The sequence below is a fragment of the Vulpes vulpes genome, chromosome 14 (assembly GCF_048418805.1).
Source record: "Vulpes vulpes isolate BD-2025 chromosome 14, VulVul3, whole genome shotgun sequence".
Taxonomy (NCBI): Eukaryota; Metazoa; Chordata; class Mammalia; order Carnivora; family Canidae; genus Vulpes; species Vulpes vulpes.
Genome location: NC_132793.1, coordinates 7999117 through 8022335, shown reverse-complemented (window position 1 = coordinate 8022335; position 23219 = coordinate 7999117). Strand labels below are relative to the sequence as shown.

The 23219-nt window shown below is 45.9% G+C and overlaps 1 protein-coding gene across 6 annotated transcripts in view; it reads right to left on the bottom strand.

Annotated features, from left to right (window-relative positions):
• Positions 1-7406: 7406 nt before the first annotated feature.
• The window catches only part of BCAS1 (brain enriched myelin associated protein 1), a 97967-nt gene continuing 82154 nt past the window's right edge, over positions 7407-23219 (bottom strand). For 4 of the 6 annotated variants that reach the window (XM_072735547.1, XM_072735548.1, XM_026014612.2 and 1 more), the window contains 3 exons: positions 18541-18606; positions 12679-12942; positions 7407-8587 (listed from right to left, as the gene is read on the bottom strand). In XM_072735547.1, coding sequence (XP_072591648.1) covers positions 8513-8587; positions 12679-12942; positions 18541-18606 — 405 coding nt within the window. In that variant the 3' untranslated portion in view covers positions 7407-8512. The remainder of the gene's footprint in view (positions 8588-12678; positions 12943-18540; positions 18607-23219) is intronic. The other 2 variants (XM_026014613.2, XM_072735550.1) reach the window with 1 other exon arrangement.

Here is a 23219-nt window from a genome sequence, read left to right as displayed (position 1 = left end):
TGAAGTTTAAGGAATTAAGTGGGCCCTTAGTGTACATGTTCATTGATTTGGATCCAGGGAGGGTGTGGAGCTCTAAACAATGTTGCCTTCTGATTTTAGTTTCCCTCTCAAAGCAGGGCTTTAGGTTGTGCTGGGCATTTGCCCACTGGGTTCTAAGTTCCTTTTTCCATATTTCCCTTCAAATCTCATTTCCTAGGTTCCATTGCCAACTGGCTTCTGGTTAGGTTCAGACAGTGCGGGAGGCATTGCCATCAAGCTATTTTTCCTATGTCCTCCTGTCAGCGGAAAGGCAGTGCTTCCCGAAAGCCCCTTTCTGGTCCCAGCTACCCTCAGGCAGCCTCCCCCGTTCCCATGTGCTGCTCTGCTTCCCACAGGGTGTCCAGCTTCCCCAGCTCTGAGAACATGACCTCTTCCTTTTGTCTATCTGGCCCCAGTGGTATTGCAGTTTCCTTCTGTATCTAGTCTCTGGGTGGTCTTCTCATCACGGGTTTGCTGTTTCACCTCTTCCAGCACCTAAACTACTTGGCACAAGGACCAAGATACAGTGAGATACAGTTGTTTGTGCCTTAGACTCAGACCCTGAGACAAGAACTTGGATGCAGGTAGTTTATTTGGGAAGTGATCCCGGGAAGCACAAACGAGGGAGCGTGTGTTCATGAGTAGGTTACTGCTGTGCGCAGCTAGGGATTCAGTTTTGCTGGGGACCTTGTGGGACCATTTAGAAGACACCTCAACATTGTCCCTCTGAGAGGTGGGGAAGCTGAGATATTTATCGGCCATCTCCAATCCCCCATTGGTTGAAAGTTGTCCCTAGGGGGGTAAGATTTTAGGCATTTCCAGAATGCTCTGCGTGTGAGCTGAATGTCTCACCAAGAAGAAAACCACCAAGAAGAAAAGCCAGTCTTGGGGGGATCTTTGAGGTGGGGAGCTATCCGTACTTCAGGTGAACTCTGAAGTGGGCTGAAGAGAAATGAGGTGGAGCATCCATAGCATCTGTTACCATGGCAAACGGGCTAATAATTATAAGAAGATACAATCAAGGAAAACCAAAGGCAGACTTTAGTCCACTCCCCAGAAATTCTACTTTACTTTAGAATGAGCTGGACATCAGGGGAAATCAACATTTCTCTTTTCTTCTCTCCTCTTTCTTTTCTTTTTTCTTGGATGAGCCAGCGAGCCAGCTGGTTACCAGAATGGAGAGGGCCTGGCACTCATTTTAATCCTAAAGATTGGGTGGCCATGAAAGTGAAGATGATCTACTTTAGGCAAATGTTGTCCGTGTCCTCATCAATAATGCTCACCGGGCACTCACTACTCGCCAGACACTATATTTACAAGCTATAAACGTGTTGTCTCTTTTACTCTTCTCAGCAACTTGCTGGGTTAAGTACTATTACTATTCCCGTTCTACAGAGGAACAAATTAAGGCTTTATTATGTGAAATAACTTGCTCATAATCTCCCTGCCTTGGGTCATAGGTGCGGATCATCTGGGTGGATCAGGGGCCAAATTCCTTTTTTTTTTTTTTTTTAAGATTTTATTTATTTATTCATGAGAGACACACAGAGAAAGAGAGAGGCAGGGACACAGGCAGGGGGAGAAGCAGGCCCCATGCAGGGAGCCCGATGCAGGGAGCCCGATGCAGGACTCGATCCCGGGACCCCAAGATCACACCCTGGGCTGAAGGTGGGTGCTCAACCGCTGAGCCACCCAGGCGTTCCAGGGGCCAAATTCCAAACCCACACTTATGACACTTGGAAATGAGCATTTAAAAGTTCTCAGAGGGATCAATGAATGCCATTTAGAGGTTTTATCTAAATGAGTATTTCTTATACTTTTAAAAGAGGCTTTGGAAGGAAATGATTATGCTTTGTAATACCTACTAGATAGTTCAGCTCACTCAAAGAGTATTAGCTGAATTGAGTTTATGTTAGTTCCTACTTGCAACCAAAGAACTGGCTCTGCCACCCTTCAGTTCAGATCTTCCCCCCCCCCCCCCATTTCTCAGAAGTTTGAACTTCTTATTATGGGCTCCTTACTTCACATCCTTGATGATCTTGCCTGGGCCTCCTCTCCAGCCTCCACCATCTTATCTGTCCTCCCCATGGCCTCACTCCAGCCATGCTGAACTACTTGCCATTCTCTCTATAGATCCTGGGCCTTTGCACTTCCTATTCTGTTGGGAACCCCTTTGGCCAACTCTTATTATTCTTTGTGAGTTAGCTCAACTGTCACCACTTCAAATGGCCAACCTCCGCCCCCTGTAGTCTTGTAGCAGTGTCTTCCTCTGAGTTCCACAACATCCTACATTTACTTATCCTACGTTGTATTATTATTGTCCTTTTGCCTGCCCGTCTTTCCCATAGGCATGAGAACATGCTGTTAAGAGCTTGGGGTGGGTTTCAGCCTTGGCTCTGACATGTGTGTCCTTGAACAACATTGCTTCTCCTCTCTGAACCTTAATCTCCTCATCTGTAAAATGGGCAGTAAGAGAGGTAATTTATGTGGCACACAATGCCTGGCATGTAGTAAGTCCAACGTTAGCTCTGCATCTTCAGAGCTGATCCTTTTAAATTGATGATCAGTGGAGTGGTAGCTCTGCCTAGACCAGTGGCTTTCACATTTCTCTGCCTCAGAACCACCTGGAGGGCTTGCTAAAACACACATTGCTGGGCTCCACCCTGAGTTTTTGATCCAGTGGGTCTGGAATGGAGCTGCAGAATTTGCATGTCTAATTGGTTCTCAGGTGATGCCATTGCTGATTGTTGTGGGACCACACTCTGAGAACCAGTAGGTTGGGCAGCTGGGGAGGGTGAATGTCTGATGAAAGTGATTGAATACTTGGTGCTAAAATAAACTCATACTAGAGCATAAGGCACCTCCCTCCACAACGGATGTGGACATGGTGTATCTATCTGTTAATACATCCATCCATTCAGCCAATATTTGTTGAGAATCTACTGTGTCCAGGCGTTGTGCTAGACCTTGGCGACAGAGCGGTGAAGGACACAGACACGAAGGTCTCTGATGTTGATGAGTTCATAGTATAATGGCCCTGTTTTGGAGGGCGGGGCATCATAAATGTATGTGTCCCATCAGTCCCAATTCTGGGGGCACGGTTGGTCTGAGGAACGGCCAACTTTAAGGATACCGATGTCAGTAATTGCCTTCCTGTTGATTGCATCATCGTAATTGCCTCTAAATAACCGATTTTGCCAAAATGATAAATCAAAACTGATTATGGTAATCCTATAATCCCCTTGTCTGGAACTGTAGCCATCAATTGGCACCGGTCTTAGGGTGAAGTCAGCCCATGAAACATGGCAGAGCCGAGTCCAGAGAATCAGAGCCAGGCTGTGATATAACATCCGTTAAATGATATGATACGTATCCTTATTATTATTATTATTATGATTATTACTAGCCAATTTGAGTAGGAGTTTTTTGCTATTGGTGCTGAAAGTTCCCTATGATATAATAGCTCTCCTTTACTAAGTGCTCATGATGTGCCAGCCACCAGCTGCCCAGCGTAGGCACCAGTACCGTCCCATTGTTGAGGGAGGAAACTGAGAGGTTAAGTCGCTTGCCCGCTAGGTGGGTGCAGGGACGTGAGAGGTAAGGCTGTGTTATGGAGCATAAAATGCTGGCGAGGGGAACTCGAGTGCTTTGCAGTGAAACCAGCCTACACGCTTCACAGTCACACTGTGCTGCCTTAAGCTTCTTCTAACTCATGAGAATGGAAACCCCAACCAACCCACTTTATCTAATCACGGAAAGCAGTTGATTTGCCCAGGTTGGCTCTCTTGTTCTAGTTCTCTTCACTAAACTCGACTGCTTTCTAGAAGTTGGTCAACAAGCACATTCTTAAGACCTTTTTTTGGCTGAGCCTCCTGGTTAGGGAGTCAGGGAAAAGGGCTTGGCTGGAGACGGTAGCACCCTAAGTCCTCGAACTCCCCCATGTGGCCAGATTTCGACAAAAACTCCTTCTGTGAGAGTCAATCACGGAAGCAGTGAGCTCCTCGGATGGCAACCATTGCCAGAAGTGCAGCTGGGGGCCATTTTGTCAAGAAGTGCTTTTTTGGAGAGAGAGAGAGAGAGAGAAGGCATACAGGTGCATGCCAGTGCCCTCATAATAAAATATAACAAAGGTGGCAATTAAGTTCAGTTAGAGGTATACAGCTTGAAATGAGATAATGTATTCAGGAAACACTCTATACACTGCCAAGCGCCAGAATGTGAGGCATTATTATTGTTATCCTTACTTTTCTGGAATTGCCCGGGTTCCTCTGTCTGCTATGACAAGTTAAAGGGCCAGGGGATGCAGAAGATAAAGTGAGTCACTTTCTGGGGGTCAGAAGCAGAGCGGCAAGGGTTAAGCCCTGCAGAACACCAATTTATGCAAAGGGCTGGATCCCAACCGGCTTTCAGGCCAGCGCTAAGATCTGAATTACAAATATACAGAATTTGCTGCTCGGTAAGTAATTTCTTTTCTCCCTAATGGAGCCCATAATTTCCAGTGGGCCAGTGCCCACTGTGTGTTCACTGATCAAGTGAGGAAGATCCAGACTGCAGAGGAGCCCAATTTCTACCCACCGTGCGAACGGCCTTTTAAGAAGGCTTAAACAGGGGCATTGGGAGGATGGTTAAAACCAGTGCTGAGCTTCCCTGCGACTCTGCAGAGCGCTTGCCCTGTGTCTGCAACTTGGGTGAGTTATTAATTGAAGTCATTTTTCCTCTGCAAAATTTTCTCTAAGGTAGGATAAGCTGGCTGCTTTTCTTCTTTACGTTCTAAGATCCACGTGGGGACTGTTTGACACAAGAAATGACATTTGTCAGGTCCGGGTGCGAGAAGGAGCCAGCAGGACACAGATTCCAGTCTCTTGGAGTCTGATTTAATGGGGCCCCTTTGCTATCTGGACTGCTTGCAAGCAGCCCAGGGCAGCCCAGCCCCAATGCGTGTGTGTGTGTGTGTGTGTGTGTGTGTGTGTGTGTGTGTGTGTGTTGAAATCCCGGATAATTTGCTTAAAGAGCAGGGGGATGCAATCAAACCCCAATAACTTCATTTTCTTTCCCTTTTTCCCTCCCCTTTTGGCATTTCTTTAGGTATGCCTCCCCTCCCCTAGATGATGAATTCACCAGGGACCTCACGGGCCGCTGAGAACAAGCGCGCTTTTGAATGAATTCTTTTATGGATATCAGTCAAAAAGTCACCGTCAGCTGGAACTGGAAAGCAGAGTCTTTTTGCTTTTGTTTTTCCCCCACTGGCGGCCGTTTCAGCTCAAAAGCTCAATTCTTGGAAGGGCCACTTCTTCCTGCCACCGAAGACACACTTCCCCATGCACCTAAAAATAAAAAGTAAATAAATAAGCGAGTTTGCAAATTTTGAACGACACCCACCCCCCCCCACCCCCCCCACCCCCCCCCCCCGCAGGCCAGGATTCCCTTTGGGCTGCAGGGCGGGTTTGGAGTTTGGGGGTGCACAGCTCGGCCAGCCAAGCGGTGTTTCTGGGCTCCATATTTTGAGGAACTTCAGTCCCTGTAGGCTTTTGAGACTCAAGAGCCTTCCTGAGCCCACTTGGGGAGTTTTTGCTCCTTTTTTTTTTTTTTATGGGCGTGCAGGCATGGAAATTAGTATTGGCTGTAAATGCATCAGGAATGAGCTCCCAGCTAAAAATAACACAACAAAATAAAACAAACAAAACACAAACCCTCAAAACTCAGAGATGGGGCTTTATCGGGTTTCTGGGGGCGACAACTAGATTTCAAATCCCCCAAGCAAGTTCTTTTCTGAGTCTGCTCTGGCTTAAGTTTTCTTGCCTTTAACAACAACAACAAACCCAAGCAATTTTATGCAAAGCTTGCTCTCTCTCTCTCTCTCTTTTTTTTTTTTTTTTTTTGGCCGGGTCGATATGAAACTGTTAACAGAGTGTTGGCTGTGCAGAGAGGTTCTCAGCAAAGAACGTCATTTAAAATTTTTTTTGAAAATTTCTTTTCCGGGAGGTGGGGGAGGGGGTGGGCCCCTTCCGTCCCTTGTGACTCAGGGCTGCTTGGGGGCATTTCTCATCAGGGCCAAAAGCCCCTGTGCCCAGTGAGGTGAAACTTGCAAATGAAACTGTCACCTTTCTCAATGGACGTGTAGGGCCCCCGAGCTCACCAAAGGTCACCCAGGGCGACCCCCCCTGGTGTTGGGGACAAAGGAATAAGCAGCTGCCTGGTTTCCTTGAATCAGCCCATGTTCTAGGATGGTGTTGGTGGAGGAAAGACACCCTGGCAGCGAGGGCTTCCCCAAAGGACTTTTTCCTCATTTGTGCCAAGTAAAGCATGCAGACATGGAGTGTCATGAGGTCATTGTCAACAGGGTGAGTTACAGACCCTGATCTCCAGGTTTGAGGCACAGGTCTGATGAAGCTAAGCTAGCTGCAAGGAAGGGACCCCTGATCTTTATTTGAAACCTAGCCTGCGGCCATCCAAGATCCGAGCTGGGAGCCGGCAGGCCTCAGCTGCAACGGGGCCCCCCCAAATCTGGTTTTTCAGGGATACCATATTTTTCTTGAAGACATTTTCTAAATGCCCTTATTTTTTTGTGTGTGCCAAAGCCATGGTTTCATTTACCTCACGCGCAGATTTGTCAGGGGAGTATATTCAGTGTTCACTTCGGATCATTGTGTGATGGATTTGTACGAGCCAGCGTGTAGGTGCGGATCTGTTCTACGTACGTGAATATGAGCGCGTGCAAGTGTTTATTCTTGTATGTAATATGTAAGTATGAGTGTGCTCGTGCAATTCTCCATGTCTGTGTGTAAAGACGTTGATACGATGTAGGCTGTGTTCCTCCGTGGGCACAGACACCTATCTGAATATCACGTGCGTATCTAACGTGGACACTGCCCAGGCACACATCCTCTAGCTGCTGCCAGCTCACTGGGAGCACCTGGCCCAGGGTGCTGGGGGGGGGCAGGACTCATCAACAAGGATTCAAAGGTTCACCTCCCAGCCCCCCCCCCAACCCCAGGTAGAACCTGCTGTAAAGTGTAATTCACACTCCAGCGCCCACTAGGGGGATCAGGATGAAACAACTCCAGCTGAGACCAGTCCTTGCCCAGCTCCCTCCCCGCCCTGTTGCTCACTTCCTCTCCCCTGGTGTATCACATGCTTCTGAATCCCTGTCTCAGGCTCTGCTTTAGGCCTCCTGGGCAAAAGCAGTAGTTTTATATAAGTGCACATGTATATATGCAAATATACGTATGCACACATTTGTATGAGCATGTGCCCACATACAAGGAGATCTAGGAGCATCCAGGAGGGAAGACAAGGGGGAGGAAGAAGACTGATTTTATACTGTGGAGGATACAAGTGCCTCGGAGAGAACCAGACACCTGCTTTAACAGTTGGAAATTAAAAGATGCTTTAGATATAAATGTATTTTTTTTATTAAATCAGAAAAAGAAAGATACAGTATACATGATATCAATCATATGCTACTTTGAATTACATTTTAATAGATTCACGGTCCTGTTTACTCCTCTGTACACGTATTAAAAAAAAAACCTCGAGTATTTGAATAATCTTCTGAAAATTTTTATTAACGGGGGTTACGGGGCGGGTTTGATCAGAAAACATCCTGAGAACATTAGGAAATTACAGACAGACTTGAGATAAGTGTCAGACAGAACAGATGAAGCAAGCCCCTCAGCCATCTGAGAAGCATTAATAATGTAAGATTGCAGAGACCAAATCTTTGTTAGGGCTACAGGATGCGGGATTAAAACGGAGACCTCAGTGCCCCCTTGTGTTGCAAAGTAAACTTGCAACTTCATTTATTCTGCTTTTTTTTTTTTTTTTTTTTTTTTTTAAGTTGTAATCCTTGCCCTTGTCGCTGAGCTTCAAAAAGCAATTGTTTTCCCCAAATCATTTCAAACCCTCTGCGGTCAATCTTTTCCCTCTCATCGATAACTCCCAAGGACCCTATTCGAAAAGCAATTCCTATTCATTCCCTTTCCACTCCCCACACTTTCCATCCCAGGAAATTGGCAACCTCCCCCCCCCCCCAACTGAGCCCATGTTGTCCCTCCTCGAAAGGTGAACTTAGATGGATTTTTGTCCCTCCTCTTCGAGCTGAGAGGATGAGCACGTTTTTACTACAAAGCTGAATTCCGTCCAGCAGGCATTTTACTCTGCTGCTTACTTGCCACTGTCATTTTCCATGACTTACCCGGAATGCATTCCTCTGCCCCCTCCACCCCCTGCTGCCCCCGCCGCCCCATCCAGTCTTCTGACCTGACTCGTTAACCTGCTTAGACCCATCTTTACAGTTATTTACCGGAAAAGATTGGACCAGAGACGTAAATAATACACCTCAATATACAACAGCTCAGGCTTAATTTGTAGGCAGAATTTCATTGGATGGCCATTAGGAGAAAACTATGTACATGGAGTGGGTTCGGGGAGGAGAAGGGGCAGGGAGAAGGCATCTTGCTGGCAGGACAACTTGGTGGGAACTGTAGTGATTTGTTTACTTGGATTTGCCAACTGGTCCGATGGATACAGGGTCTGTTTGCACTTGAGCGTCCAACATCCGCTTTGGTCCCTGGAGAAAAATATAAAGAAGTTGTACCCTAAGGAAAGTCTGAAATATCAAGAGAAACCACTGCCATTTATGTAGCAGTTACTCCGTGCCAGGTGTTGTGCTAAATAAATTTGCGGGATAAAGGAATGGTCTCCAACCAGATGTTGGAGTGCAATGCCCAGTTATACCAATTTCTAGCTTTGTGAAGTCTTGGATAAATTACTTAACTCTTTTTTTTTATTTTTTTATTTATGATAGTCACAGAGAGAGAGAGAGAGAGAGAGAGAGAGAGAGAGACATAGGCAGAGAGAGAAGCAGGCTCCATGCACCGGGAGCCTGACGTGGGATTCGATCCCAGGTCTCCAGGATCGCGCCCTGGGCCAAAGGCAGGCGTTAAACCGCTGCGCCACCCAGGGATCCCCTTACTTAACTCTTTAAACTCAGTTTCTTGGGACACCTGGGTGGCTCAGTGGGTGAGCATCTGCCTTCAGCTCAGGGCGTGATCCTGGGGTCCCTGGATGGAGTCCCGCATGGGGCTCCCAGTAGGGAGCCTGCTTCTCCCTCTGCCTGGGTCTCTGCCCCTCTCTCTCTCTCTGTGTCTCTCATGAATAAATAAATAAAATCTTTTTATTTTTATTTATTTATTTATCTATTTATTTATATCTTTTTAAAAAATAAAAAAATAAACTCAGTTTCTTTATCTTTAAAATGGAAGAGATACAATTTATCTCAAAGGGTTGCTCCAAGGTGAAGCAGTTCCCCCTTGGCCCCACGAGGCATGGACTTTGGGGATAAGAGGCATTAATGTCACCTTTGACTTCCCTGCTGGATCAGGACTGCACTTCACAGTTTACGCCAGCCAAGCCAGATCTGCTCTCATCTGGTCCTCTTGCCAGCCCGGTGAGGCACGGGGTGACTATTCACCCAGTTTTACAGATGTGGAAATAGGCTCTAAGATAAGTCAGGACCAGCTTACCGAGCGATGGACGGGCCACCCTGAGTTGGAATCTGGATGGGGCTCCACAGAATCCTAGCACTGTTTAAAGGTGTCTCTGGGACTCATGACAGTGGGAGAGACGAAGGGGCCGTCAGGTGGGTGGTTCTTGGCAAGCTGGGGTGGGGAACCTACTGTTCCTCCAATCAGAGCTCCATGTTGATCAAACAAACATGTTTCTATATACACATGTACATGTGTGTCCACACACACGCACATGTACATACGCACGTGCGAAGGTTCTGACATCTTTGTAGACTGAGTCCCTCTGCTCAAACCCCAAGTGCTTGCAAATACTTGCACTTGGTGAATTCTAAAGGCTTCCTTCCAATTCTTTTCAGGCTTTGCATGGAAAGCCAAGGATCCCGCTCCCTGTTAGAATCCAAGCAGCATGACGGGGAGGAGGAAGAGAGGAGCTGAGCAGAGAGGACCTCACCTGGAGGGCGAAGATCAAGCAGGGGTCGGCGGGCAGTGAATCTGGGAACTGACTGGGGCAGCTGGTCTTGGGCAAGGAGAGAGAGGGGTGGCATGTGGAGGGAGGGAGAATGAATTGCCGGGAAGGAGCGCCATGGTGAGTTCAGGGTAAGAACAATGTGGGCTGATGACCCAACTTGGCTGGGTTTAGGCTCTAGTCCATACACAAGGTCCCTGGATACTTGTCGGGGAAATGATAGCATCCACTCTGGAACTCCTGCTTTGTGCCAGGTGCCGGACCCCATAGAGCAAATGTTCATTTGATTCCCACAGGAGGCGCAGAGGGGTTATGTGACCAACCCAAGGTCACGTAGCTAGGAAGTGGTAGGTCTAGGACTCCGGGGAAGCTGCCTGACTCACAGCATAGGCTCTTCGGCATTGCTCTGTTCTTTCCACTGTCCTGCATGCTGTTTGGTCATCTCTGGGCTTCTCAGCTCTGGAACCATTGACACTTTGGGCTCCCTTACCTCTATTTATCAGAGGTCACCGATACCTACAGATATTCATGGACCTGAATAATCGGGTAACGATCAGTTTGGAGCAGTTTGCTTCATGTATCTACCCCATCTCAATCACAGCCTGAAGGCTAACTCCAACCTCAAGGTTGTTCTGTGCTCTATGGAACATTTAGCAACATCCCTGGTCTCTACCCACAACGACCCAATAGCACCTGCTCCCAGTGGTGACCATCAAAATGGCCCCTGGACATTGCTAAATGTCCCTTGCGAATAAAATCACTGGTTCAGAACTATTGGATGAGATCCTGTCAGGTGCAAGGATTTCGTGGGTAAGGAGACATGCAGAGAGCACTCCACGAGCCTCTGATCAAACATAAAATAAAATAAAACCTGCAGACAACCAATACTATCAAGCAAGTGAGGAACTGACTGGGGTGTGAGTGCAGACTCTTTCCAGAACAGCGCCTTCCCCATGCTGTATGCCCCCTGCCCCTCCCCACCCCCCCGTGTGCCATAGGTTGGCAGAGAATGATTCAGCCAGAACTTCGGGCAGGGAAAAAAAAGGCATAGACAGTTTGGAAATGTCTAGAAAAGTCTAATAAGGGTTTACACTCCTCTCCAAGGAACCGGAGCCGAGAACGGAGACCAATTTTCCTGCAAAACCACTGAAAGCACAATCTGTCTCTTAGGCAGCTCCCTGCTTTGACAGTTGGTCTCCTGTCTTTATCACCTCTTAAAAAGATAGAGAAGAGCTTTTTACCAGAGGCTTGGGAGTAGGAGAAGGACTCTGTGCCAGGGCTTCCCATTTTCAAACAGCCTCCAGCCGTGACTTCTAGCATTATCTCACTCTGAGGTTCTGTACAGGTCCTCGGACGTGGAGACCAGATGGAGACACGATGGCATTCATCATAAAGCTTTAAACATGGGGCCCGAGACTCTGTATTCCTAGCAGGCTTCCCATAGATGCTGTCTGGAGACCAAACTCGGGCCCGGAGGAACCATCGTACCCCCACCTCCGTGTATCAGAGGTCACCAATACCTCCAGATATGCAGGGACCAGGACCATGGGGAATGATCAATTGGTTTAGGGCGGTTTGCTTCACATACCTACCCCATCTCTACCACTGCCTGAAGGTTAACCCCAGTTAACTCCAGCCCTATGGCTAGTGTCCGTGTTATTTCCTTGTCCTGCCCCATGGGCTCAAGCCACACTCCCATGGGTCCTCGGTATGACTTCACCTGTTTCTCCTCCTGGTGGGTGCTTGAGCTCCTTGCTTATCTTTTGGTTAGTGGCCTTCAGACTCTCCTCATTTGCCAGGATGTCTATGATCCCAAATAAAAGTCATATACTAGGGCCCTAATTCACTTCATCCATTCCTTCATTCCTTCGACGAACACTTACGGGGTGTCTACTGAGCTCTAGCCACCGCGCTGGGAGGACAGCACGTCTGTCCATGAGAGCATGGTCTCCGCTCTCCCAAAGCTAACAGTCTAGGGGAGGAGACAGAGAAGAACCAAAGAGACACACACACAAAAATTAACTAACTAATTATTGAATGTCTGGCCTCCACTTACCCTGGGCCAGGGCTCTCTAGAAGGAAGGAGCTAATTTGTAGTCACCTCTGTGTAGCCACCACCAATATCAGGTTCAGAGCAGTTTCCTGATTTAAACACATCAAGGCTCCTTGCTGCTCCTCATCACACCTGCTCCTGCCAGCCTTGCCTCTGTCCTCCTGTGCTCTCTTCCCGCCAGACTGAATTTCACTTCCCTGCTGTCTCTCCATTGCCTGGAACACACTGGGCCTTCAGACCTCCCCTTGCCTCCTTCTCCACAGGCTAATTTGAGGCCCCACCTCAGAGGTAATCTCCTCCAAGAAGCCTTCCATTCCTTTCAACCCCAGGGTGGGGCCCCAAGCTCACACTCAGGCTCCCTCATGCCTACTTTCTGCATCCTGGTGCCCCCACACTCAGGACCCCCCAGCCCCCAGCCACCTGCAGCTGAGAGTGTCCCCCAGAACCATGATGCCGAGGCCCACCCTGCTCTCTGTGCCCAGCACAGCGCCTGGCACACAGCAGGTGCTCCTGAAATCCTTGGTCGACAAATGCCCAGGCCAGTTCCACCTTGAAGGCAGAAACCACACTCCTGGCCCAAGAGCCTAGGAAGAAGAGGTGAACGATCCACCTACCAGGCCCTTAAAGAAGCCCCCGAGGGACTGTCGCCGCTTCTCCTGTTTCTTTTGGGACCTGTCCCCATTCTGCAGTGAGTTCGCCTCCACCACAGCTGGTTCCACGCACTGGACCGGCTCTTTGGCTTCCTGCTTGGTGCTCTTCTGCTTGTTCCCTTCAGCCGCCACCTTCTTGTCCTTGGACGAGCCTTCTTTGCCCTTCTGGCCCGCTCCTGCCGGCTCCGGCTCTGGGCATGTGACAGCCTTCTCCGCTGAGTCCGATGTCTACAGCAAGTTCAAAGAAAATGCATATTTAGTAGCTGTAAGACAACACTCCATAGCTGGGGAATGAGTATATTGAAACAGAGGTGTTCAAGTGTTGGATGCTGTTTACATTTTCATGAGTCCTGGGTGAAACGGGAAAAAAAAAAAAAAAGAAATGAGAATAATGTGCAAATAGCTGTTAGGGTTCAAGGTCACAGTAGGAGACATTTGTTCATCTCATAATTCATTAATGTATGCTTTCCCAGAAGCATTCTTCCCTCCTTCTCCTGGCACTAGAACTTGGGTTTTCCAAGGAAAACTTTTATTTATTCAGCATGGTTCAGGCAAATTAATTCCACCCCTGGACAAAGGCATAGGACTCGGCCAGTCAGAGCCCTGCACGCGGTTGGGCTACTGTGACTGGTTCAGGATGGCTGAATACAGATAAAAACTGAGCTAATCTCAGAAATTTGGTAAGTCAGTCCACTTTTGATTGGATTTGAAACCATGAAGATGAAAGTGTGGAGCTTCTGAGCCAGCACCATTTCCAGGAAAAATCTGCTTGAAAAGGAAGCCAAAAGAGAGAAAAGTATAGCTGAGAGATGGAGAGAGAGAGAGAGAGAGAGAGAGAGAAAGAGAGAGAGAGCCCCTGTGCTGATGGCGTCACATATGCCCCTGGATCTAGCTGTTCCTGAAGCTCTTTTGTGTGTAAGCCAGCTTTTTTTTTTTTTTTTTTTTTTTTTTGTAAGCCAGCTTTGAGAGAGTTTCTCCCACTTAACAACCACAGGTGACTCTTTTCTTGGGGATGCCTATTATTTTCTTCATGATTATGTCTACCTTAGTTCCTGGCGTGACACTGTTTTTATGTTTATAAAACAGTGGTGAGAGAAGATGAGGGTTTTATTTTTAGTTTTGGATGTTCATCTTTCATCCTAAAGAGAAATTTTTGCAATCCTACTTGGTTCCTACAGTTGGGAGGGATGAAGCTGTAAAATCCAAAATTCTAGTAAATGCTAGGTAAATGACAGATAACAGAATATCTGTAAAGTAAAGGCCCTTTCCCCATAATTTACTTGAACTAAAATTACTATAGGGGCCAGACAGATGAAACAAAAACATGACAGCGGCCAAGGGTAAGAATAGAGGCCTTGTTTTCCCATTTGGGAAAATAGCATAAGGAATATTTCTCGAGTGTAAGAAAAACACCAGTTCAAGCAAGGCTGGCTTTGATGTTGGGGAGAAACTGGAGTGTGTGTGTGTGTGGTGGTGGTGGGGGTTGTGGTGAATTGTCACATGCCCTGTCCAAAGGGGCAACAGGTGCTCAGACCCAGCCGAGGTAGTACGTAGGATGACAACCCCAGTGCTGCCAAATCTGCCATTTTTCCCATCGAAGCTTGAAATGGAGTTGTTTTGAGTGAAAAATATGTCAATTTTAAAATGCCGACTTCAAAAGTTTTAAAGCCTGGCTCTCAGAGAACAGCCACGACACCAGTCCCCCGTGGGCCTCAACTGGCTCACCAAATGCACGTTTGCAACCTCTGACTTGTGGGAGTGGTAGACTGTCCCCGAGGTAAGACGTTCTCCGGCCAAGTTGCAGTTTGAAGGAGAAAGCCACATGCGGGGAACTGTCATTTCGCATCAGTGTCACATGTACCCCTTAGAACTAAGCAGGAGGACAGAAGACTCCCTGGTCCCGAAGGGCTCCCGAGGGCAGAGCTCCTTGGAGAAAGGAGACGTCATCAGACACCGAGGGCATCAGACACCTGCCACCGGCCCTGAATCTCACCGCAGGCCCTGAATCTCTCCTACCAGGCCCTGGTAGCAAGTGCTGAGCAGGGCACGGACGCCCGCGTGGGGCAGGGCCGAGAGCAGAGACGCACACTCCCCCCGTGGTGCTCTTCAGAAAGACCACGCACCGTTTGAACATCTTGTTAACTGTTTTTGTTGCAGAGAAGATGATAAGATCCAGTCATTGGCTAAGGGCTTGGTGTTTGGAGTCAAAAGGGTTGTGCCTATTGCAATGCATTCGAGTATGTTAAAAACCTTTCCTAGAAGAATGGTCACCCTGATGCACCCAAAACTAGTCTTTAAGCATTCAGAGTGGCTTAGGCCAATCCATTCAATGAATCCATTCCAAAAAAAAAAATTTTTTTTTGAGACCTACTAAGTGCCTAGTGTCATAAGAATCTGGAGCTATAGGGATGCCTGGGTGACTCTGGTTGAGCATCTGCCTTCGGCTCAGCGTGTGGTCCCGGGGTCCTGGGATCGAGTCCCCCATCGGGCTTCCGGGCCTCCTTCTCCCTCTGCCTGTGTCTCTGCCTCTCTCTGTGTGTCTCTCGTGAATAAATAAGATCTTAAAAAAAAAAAAGAACAGAGTGTGGTTCTGGTGCCATCACATCCTCACTGTACGGCCTGGAATAAATCGCTGGCTCTCTCACTTCCTCATCCGTGTGGGAGAAACAAAGGAAATCATACCCCTTGGTCCGAGGATTAAACTAGCCAATATCGGGAAACCTGCATCACATGGTGCCTGGCCCTTGGGAAATGCCAAACTTCGGGGGACCGAAGTTTTTGCCTGGGAGAAGGGGGAGCTCCAGGACATGTGCTTCATTTTAAAACCACAAAGTCCCAGGCCAACTGGGAAGAGTCGGTCATCCTGACCCAACACTCCAGCAGCGATTCTTTCTGACAGATTGCTTGCGTGTGGACCCCAGGGCCTGGTGCAGACGAAGGCCTCAGGGCATACTCGGTCACCCCAGTGTCCCTGTGCCCCTCCAGGCTCGTCTCTCAGCCCTTGCCCCCTGTTCTTTCTGTTCCAGCCACGTGGCCTCCTCTTCCTCCTGAACCAGCTGATTCCCAAGAAGGGGCTTCTCGGTCCCTGTAACTTCTGCTCAGGATGTTTGTTCACAGGGTTTGACACTTCTTTCCTGTCAAGTCTCAGCTCAGATGTCTCCTCCTTGGAGAGCCAGTCCCTGTTGAGAGGGTCTAAAGAAGCCCGACCCTTCTCTGACAAAACACTGCTGTGGGTTTTTTTTTTTTTTTTTAATGTTTGCATTAATCTTGGGGATTTCTTGGCTCCCTTGAGACTGTTCTGCCTGCCTCCCTCTGCTGGAAGGGGAGCTCCAGAGAACAACACTCTTCTGTGTTCCGTGGCTTTAGTCCCAGCACCTAGTCTGACACATAGTAAGTCTCCACCAAGATGGGTTGAATGAATGGCCAGCAACTCGCCTTCCAGATGTTTCTACACTATTTCCCTCCGCAAATCATTGTGGGGCAAGGAGTGAGAAGTGCCTACACATCAATAGCTTTCACAGGACATTGATTTTTTTTTTTTTTTCCAGGAGGGGAGCTTTCAATGGATCAGGTCCATTTACCACATGGTTACGCCATTGCTATTAGGCTTAAATGTTCTTCTTAATGGCTTAGAAACTAACTTCTAAAAATAACAGATGGCTGGTTCCTTATATCCCGAGTAAGCTAAGAATCTAAACTGTGCGTGGATTGCTTTGTCATTAAATGTAGATGATTTAAAAATCTTTGCTTGGGATTTGATCCTGTCTCAGAATTTTTTTTTTCTGTCTCAGAATTTTGAACAAAAATTATTCTCATCCGAATCATCCGAGTGTATCCTCCCCCTGGAACCCAGCAATGCTGGCAGGGAGTCGGAGGACAGGATCATGGGAACATCCCATTTGATTCACATCCTGGAAGCACAGCTAGACCAGGAGGTGCCTGAGGCTTCTTCTTCTGGAATCATCAGCCCAGATATTTATAACTCTGAGAAGGCAAGTCAGAAAGGAGCAGAGAATGTCTATTCCCACCCCCAAAATTAACCTAAGCATTTATCATCTCTTCAAGTCTCCTCCAGTCTGGATCCAGGGCCCTCTAATGGATTCTCAGGTCACTTCTAGGTGAGCGTAAATGGGTAAGTTTCTAGCTCATTCATATTTTTGCTGACATCACTTACATTTTAGAATCGCTATGATTGGCATAACCGTTTCACATTTGGATCCTAGACAAAACATATAATTATATTTAAATCTTTCATATTAAAGTAAATTTATCATATTTCCAAGGTAATCTACTTCAGGATTTTTGGTTGTAAAGCTGTCTAGAGAATGATTTTGGGGCAGGCATAGTGATAAAAGTCATAGTTTTTTGAAAAAGAAAAACTAAAATAATTTGAATGCAGCAAAAACAATATATTCCCTGTTGAAATATATGGGCTAATCCAATTATTATGGAAATAGAAATACAATAAATTTTTTACAGTCATCGCTGTCCATTTGTGTGTGTGTGTGTGTGTGTGTGTGATATGAACAATACTATAGGGTGGTAATTTCCTATCAGTGGCAAAATAGTAACAAAATAATAACTGCTATGGCTTCATATGTTGAAGCCCCAAGCCCAATGTGACGGTATATGGAGTAAGAAAGTAATTAAGGTTAATTGAGGTCATAAGGATGGGGCTCTCATTCAATAGGATCAGTGTTCTGGTAAGAGCTGCCACGTGAGAACATAGCAGAAAGCAGCCGTTGGAAAGCCAGGAAGAGAGCTTTCCTCACTGGAAACCATGCTAGTGTCCTGGTGTTGGATTTTCCAGTCTCCAAAACTGTGAGAAAATAAATCTCTGTTGCTAAACCACCGAATCTATGGTAGTTTGTATGGTAGCCCACGTGGCTTCACGTAGCAGCTAACATTTACTGAGTCCCCTGTACTAGGACTGTTCCAGGGGCATTACACGTGTTGATTCATCTCAGTGTGACAACATCACGAGGCAGTACTTTTCCTAGCTCCACTGTATGGATGAGTAAACTGAGGCACGGAGGGGTTTGGTAAGTTGTTTTTAGTCACACAGCTAAAAAGTAGCAGAGCCAGGATTTGAACCCAGGCGGTCTGAGCCTGCAACTCACACTCTTAACCAGTTCTCTGAATCGCAAAAATCAGTCAAGAATATCTGAAGACATTTTTGTGGAGGTATAATTTTAAGTTAAGAGAGAGTGCAGGTTATAAAATAGGGTGTCGAGAATGAGATGATCCCATTTTCAAAAAGGATACATGTAGTTACAAAAATGTCATAGCTATGATTCGTTAGAATGGAGAAAATAATGGGGGAAAAACCCACATGGTCCCATGCCTTCCACCCATTTTTTTTTCAAGAAACAGTTCCTACTCTATGCCAGGCACTATCCCATGTGACAGAAAAGGCTCCAGACACAGGAAGGAAGGGGTAGAGGGGACAAAACTAATAGACAAATGACTTATTACAATGTATGATAAAGTCCGTGAAGTAAGAAAACAAGATGCAATGATGATGGTAGGAAATAGGACATCTCTTTGAGGAGGTGATATTTAGGCCAAGACTTGAAGGATAGGAAGGGATTTGCCATGTGGAGAAGAGGGAAAAGCCTGTGTTAATAAGATGTAGCTGAGAAGCTCTAGCTCGTTCATGCATGAATCCGCAGAGCCCAAGATAGTGCCTGGTATGCAGCAGGTGCTTCACCTAGAGGTGGTAAATGACTTGTCTGTGGTTGCGAGTTGCATCGGCAACTAGGCTAGACAGAAGTGAGAAACATCCAAGCTAAACCCACCACCGAACAGGGTTGACAGATCACTTACTTGATGGCTGGAGTCTTTCCCATTTATTTCTTCTGAGTGGGTGATCCCTCCATCCCCTTTCACTGACTAAAATAACAAACAGACAATGGCCTTTCAGCTACCACGGCACAGTAACATGGAGAATGCAAGGGGGGTTCGGAAATGGATGACCTCAGTCATTCATTATTGAGATTCGGGGTCAAGACACATGGGAGACCAGCTAGAAATGTATTCCTCATGAGATACATGACTTCCATGTGGCTTGTAACCAGAGTCCGATTATATTCAAGTGTTGGTTTCCCAAAATAACCACAGCGATAGAAGTCTTAAACCCTGGGACTAGGTAATTCTGGGATAAAGAAATGATGATCAAAATGCTAATGTTGGAACCAGGAGGTGGTATAACATACGAATGAACGAGCAATTAAACCGTTGGTAGCCTTCTCTTGGTGACACTTAGGTGGTGGATGTTTCCTTGCATTTTTTCCCCTTGCAGAGAGATGGGGTATGTGGAACATCCTGTTTTCCACTTTTAGCAACCCCGGTGCCCCGTGGCATCACTGAGTGTTGGATGGGTTGAATTCACAGCTTTGGTCCCTTAAAGCACACTCTCAACGAAGAGTCCGAAAAGCGTGACTGCAGGACCACAGCTTCAGGGTCACTTTGGAGTTTGTTAGAAAAATACCAGTTCTCGAGAACCAAGCCAGATCCACTGAGTCAGAAAGTCTCAGGGGTGGGGCCGAGCCACCTGTGCTTTGGCAGGCTCTCCAGGTGATTCTGAAGCACACTTGAGTTTGAGCATCACTTTTCAAAGCCAGTTGGCAACAGAAAAGTGCAGACCATACTGGGGCCTGGCAGTTTTAACTGTGGGTTAAGTAATGCTCTATGCCTGATGCTTGATAAAGTACCCAAGAAACCTGGTAACGGATTGTCCGGTTCTTATCAACAATTTTGAGTCTGGTTTAATTCCCACAGATTTTGTCATTGCTTATCGGCTCTTCCTCCTGGGGCTGGAGGGAGTGTACAAAACAGGGGTTAGGCAATGGGGGCAAACGGGAAGACTTCAGATCCCACTGTTATTATCTTAGCTGGTCTGCCAGCAGACGGCGAGAATCTCTAACACCTACATCAAGGACAGTTAAAAATATGAAAGGCGCTCAGATAATTTTTTGACTGATTCGTTTTACATGTTTCTGTAACCTGAGGTATGGTATGCATATTAGTAAAGATAATGAAGATTATTAGTAATGAAGACTACCTTTTAGTGGAGTGCTTGCTAAGAGCCAGGCGCTGTGCTAAATGAGATGATAACCTCTGCTAGTTCATTTTTTCATCCTGTAGAACCTTAAGACAGAGGAAGAATCTGCCTCATTTTATAAGCAAGAAAATGGAAGCTCAGAGAAACTAGCATGGGTCATGGAACCAGCAGATTAGGGAGTCAGGATTTGACACCAGGCAATGACTCCGAATTCCATACTCTTCACCGCCTCCCCGTTCTGTCCCAACACATTTTTTATTGAGCATCTACTAGGAAGCTCCCTAATTAGGAAAGACAATAAGGGCTTGGATAAGATGGAAGTTGATAAATCTCAAACAGGGAGGTTTGTGGGACCTGCTCATCCTCAGAGGTCAACCACACTCGTCTTTAAATTCTACTTGGTGCTGCTCCAAATCAGAAGTCTTGACTAGGACTGTCAATGGTTTAATAGAGGATGCCAATTTTTATGCCTTTTCCTGCCTCAGAAGCAGCCTTTACAGAGCTTGGCATAGGGCAGAAGCTTCATAAATGCTTCTTGATCGGTTGGGAATGGAAATCTTTCTTCAGCCTGAACCCCTAGTGTCTGGAAGTTGCATCTGCTTTACTTTGGGGCATCATTGTCATGGCTTCCCCAAGGTGTTCAGCCCAAAGGCAAATAAGGATCTGTTTGTCCTCTACATACATTGTAGATGCATTTAGGTAAAAAATGTTTTGTTTTGTTTTGTTTTTGTTTTTTTTTCCCTCGGAGTCTTCTGCTTTGTTCCACAAGGGCCAGTCTTGCTTGAGAACATTTAGAAAAAGAAATTGGCTTTCTGGGCTATTATTTCTCTCCCTATAACCAGCTCTGTCAGCCTCCTCATTGCATCCAAAGGATTTGTCATTCTGGGACTTCATTTGCCACCAAAATTCAGGCTTACAACCCACATTTCCTAGTATCCTTTAGAATACGGTGTCCACCTTCACTAGTTGCCCTGTGGGGAATGCTGAATGGCAAAATCAGCCAAACAGACAAATAAAATGGCTTTTTAAGCAAAATGTAAGTGGAGATCCAGAGGCACGCATGGCCCCTGGTGTCACCTTCCTGCCCGAGAGATTTTTAACTTCCCTTTAGGGGTTTCAATTTGGTATCCGTTAGGTCCTCTGCCAGTTTAAGGTTTAAATCTGCCCTTTTTCCCCCTCTCTTTCTTTGCTAGCCCTTGGAGTAAAATTTGGATTGAATCTAAAGGCTTTCTTGGCAGCAGTGGATCTAGGTTAGCATCCTGAAAACAGCCCCTCAGGCTGTCAGGGAGATCATTGCAAAGAAGTTCAAATTTAAAAAAAAAAAAAAAGAAAGAAAGAAAGAAAAGAAAAGAAAAAAGAGAGAGAGAGAGACTACTCAAGCTTTTCTATGATTTTCCTCTGTTATTCATTTTTAAGCATAAAAACTTGTATATTTGCAAAGGTGACTGACTTTATTCTGAGTTTAGACTAAGGGTCTTTCTAAATCCCTCTTTCCCTTCCTTTCTTTATTTTCCTTCTATCATTCTTTTTTTCCTCTTTGCTGAGTCCTCTTTCAGAGGCCAATTCAAATAGTTCATTTTGGGCTTTGTATTCAAAGACCATAACCACAGAAGCTCATTTTCTTCAGCTGTCAAAAATAGAGTTGCTGTTTAAAGAACCCAAATTTTTTTTCAGGGGCTATCTAATACTTTAAAAAGAACAGTTTGGAGACTACCAAGTAATTTCAGAGATTTTCTAGTTCAATACTGAGTGACTTTCTTCCACGGGTTTATTTTTATTCTCGAGAGCCAAAGATGAAGCATCTCAGGGCATTCAACTTGCAGTGTTGGGATGGAATCTGGTTGTGACATCCAAGCTTTGCATATTAGTAAAGTCATTTTTATTTCTTTCATTGTGTCATGCATTCTGATAGCTTGGTACTTGGAGGAGCATTTGAAGCCTCTCCAGCATGTATCACTTAGATATTCAAAATTCTAGTGGAAATGTGTGGTGGGCAGTTCACATTTCTTTGAAAGGAGTGCAAGTGGATTTCTGATGGCCATCCAGTCCAACTGAAGTTGAGATTTTAAAGAAGAATTGAGAAGATGTTTTAATTTAGTGTGAGGATATCAGCAAGATAGGTTACTAGATCAGCCTCATCGTAACAAATCCAAGGAACTGGACCTGCTAGAAGTTTCCAGAATCAACAAAGGCAACACCTTTGTGTTTTACCAAGATGCTCACTTGAAACAGAACTGGACCATCAGACAAAACTACACAGCCAAGGCAAATCTCATTTCAGCGACAAATATATTCAGAAAACGTACAGCCAAGCTTTATGTAAGTCATGCATTAATTCTCATCTCTCTTGCTTTGTTGTAGTTTCAGGTGATTTTAGATGAGCACAGAAAATACTACCAGGGGAATCACAAAAACAAAGCTATGGTTGCTCTACCTTCATGTACTCGCAAAGAAAATCAGCTGCCAGGAGCCCAGAAAGCCACAACCACATGTAAGTACAAGGGCGAGCTTCAGAATCAGAGAAAGCCTGAGCTTGAGTTCTGGCTGCCATTTACCAGCTCTGTGACCCCGACCAGACCCCTTAAACACGCTGAGTCTTCATGCTCTTCTTTGCACAGGAATGTGTTGCACAGGGTTTTTAGGTTAATAAATGAGATGATGTGTGCACTGTGCTAGCATACTGCTGGCCAGGCCATTGGCACATGATAAATAACCAATAGCTATTGTCATCATTACTGTCAATTATTAACTGAGAGTGCCAATGACCACAGAATCCCCTTTAAGGGTAAAACGGAACACAGGCCGCTGTGGAGACAGGAATTACCCAAACCAATGTTACTTTAGAAACCTTCTCTCGAAGAGCAACTCTGTATTCATAGTCAATACTCGGGGCAGAATCAGAGATCAAGACTTGAGCTAGAAGACTCCTGTTTTTGTTTTTTAATTTTTTTGTTTGACAATTACCATCACGAACCATCTTCTTTTTTCCTCCAGATGGTTTTATTAGATTTATAGATTGAATGTAAGCAACAGAAGACCATGATTTCCTGGCTGTATCCTCATTCCAGTCTCATATTTGCCCAATATTAAAGCTCACAGTCCCTCTCTGTGCCTGAGAACATTGTTCCAACAAAGAGCTTCTTATAAAAGTAATGGTCTAAAGAAAGAGACAGGAAGAGAATTAAATGAAACAGTAGGTGACAATGGTTTGGAGGAGGAAACCACTTTTCAAGTACAGGGTGTTACTAATATTGGCAAACTATAAATCTATATCTCTATAATTCTATCCAGCACCTTACAGTTTCATCTGCCTACCTGGTTTGTGGGCACATGAATAGAGTTCTCCACCCACTCACTTTATAAAAATATACTGGCACTTCAAATATCCAATTTCTTGACATACACTTGAATTAATACATATAAGAATCTTTTTCTATTTAGG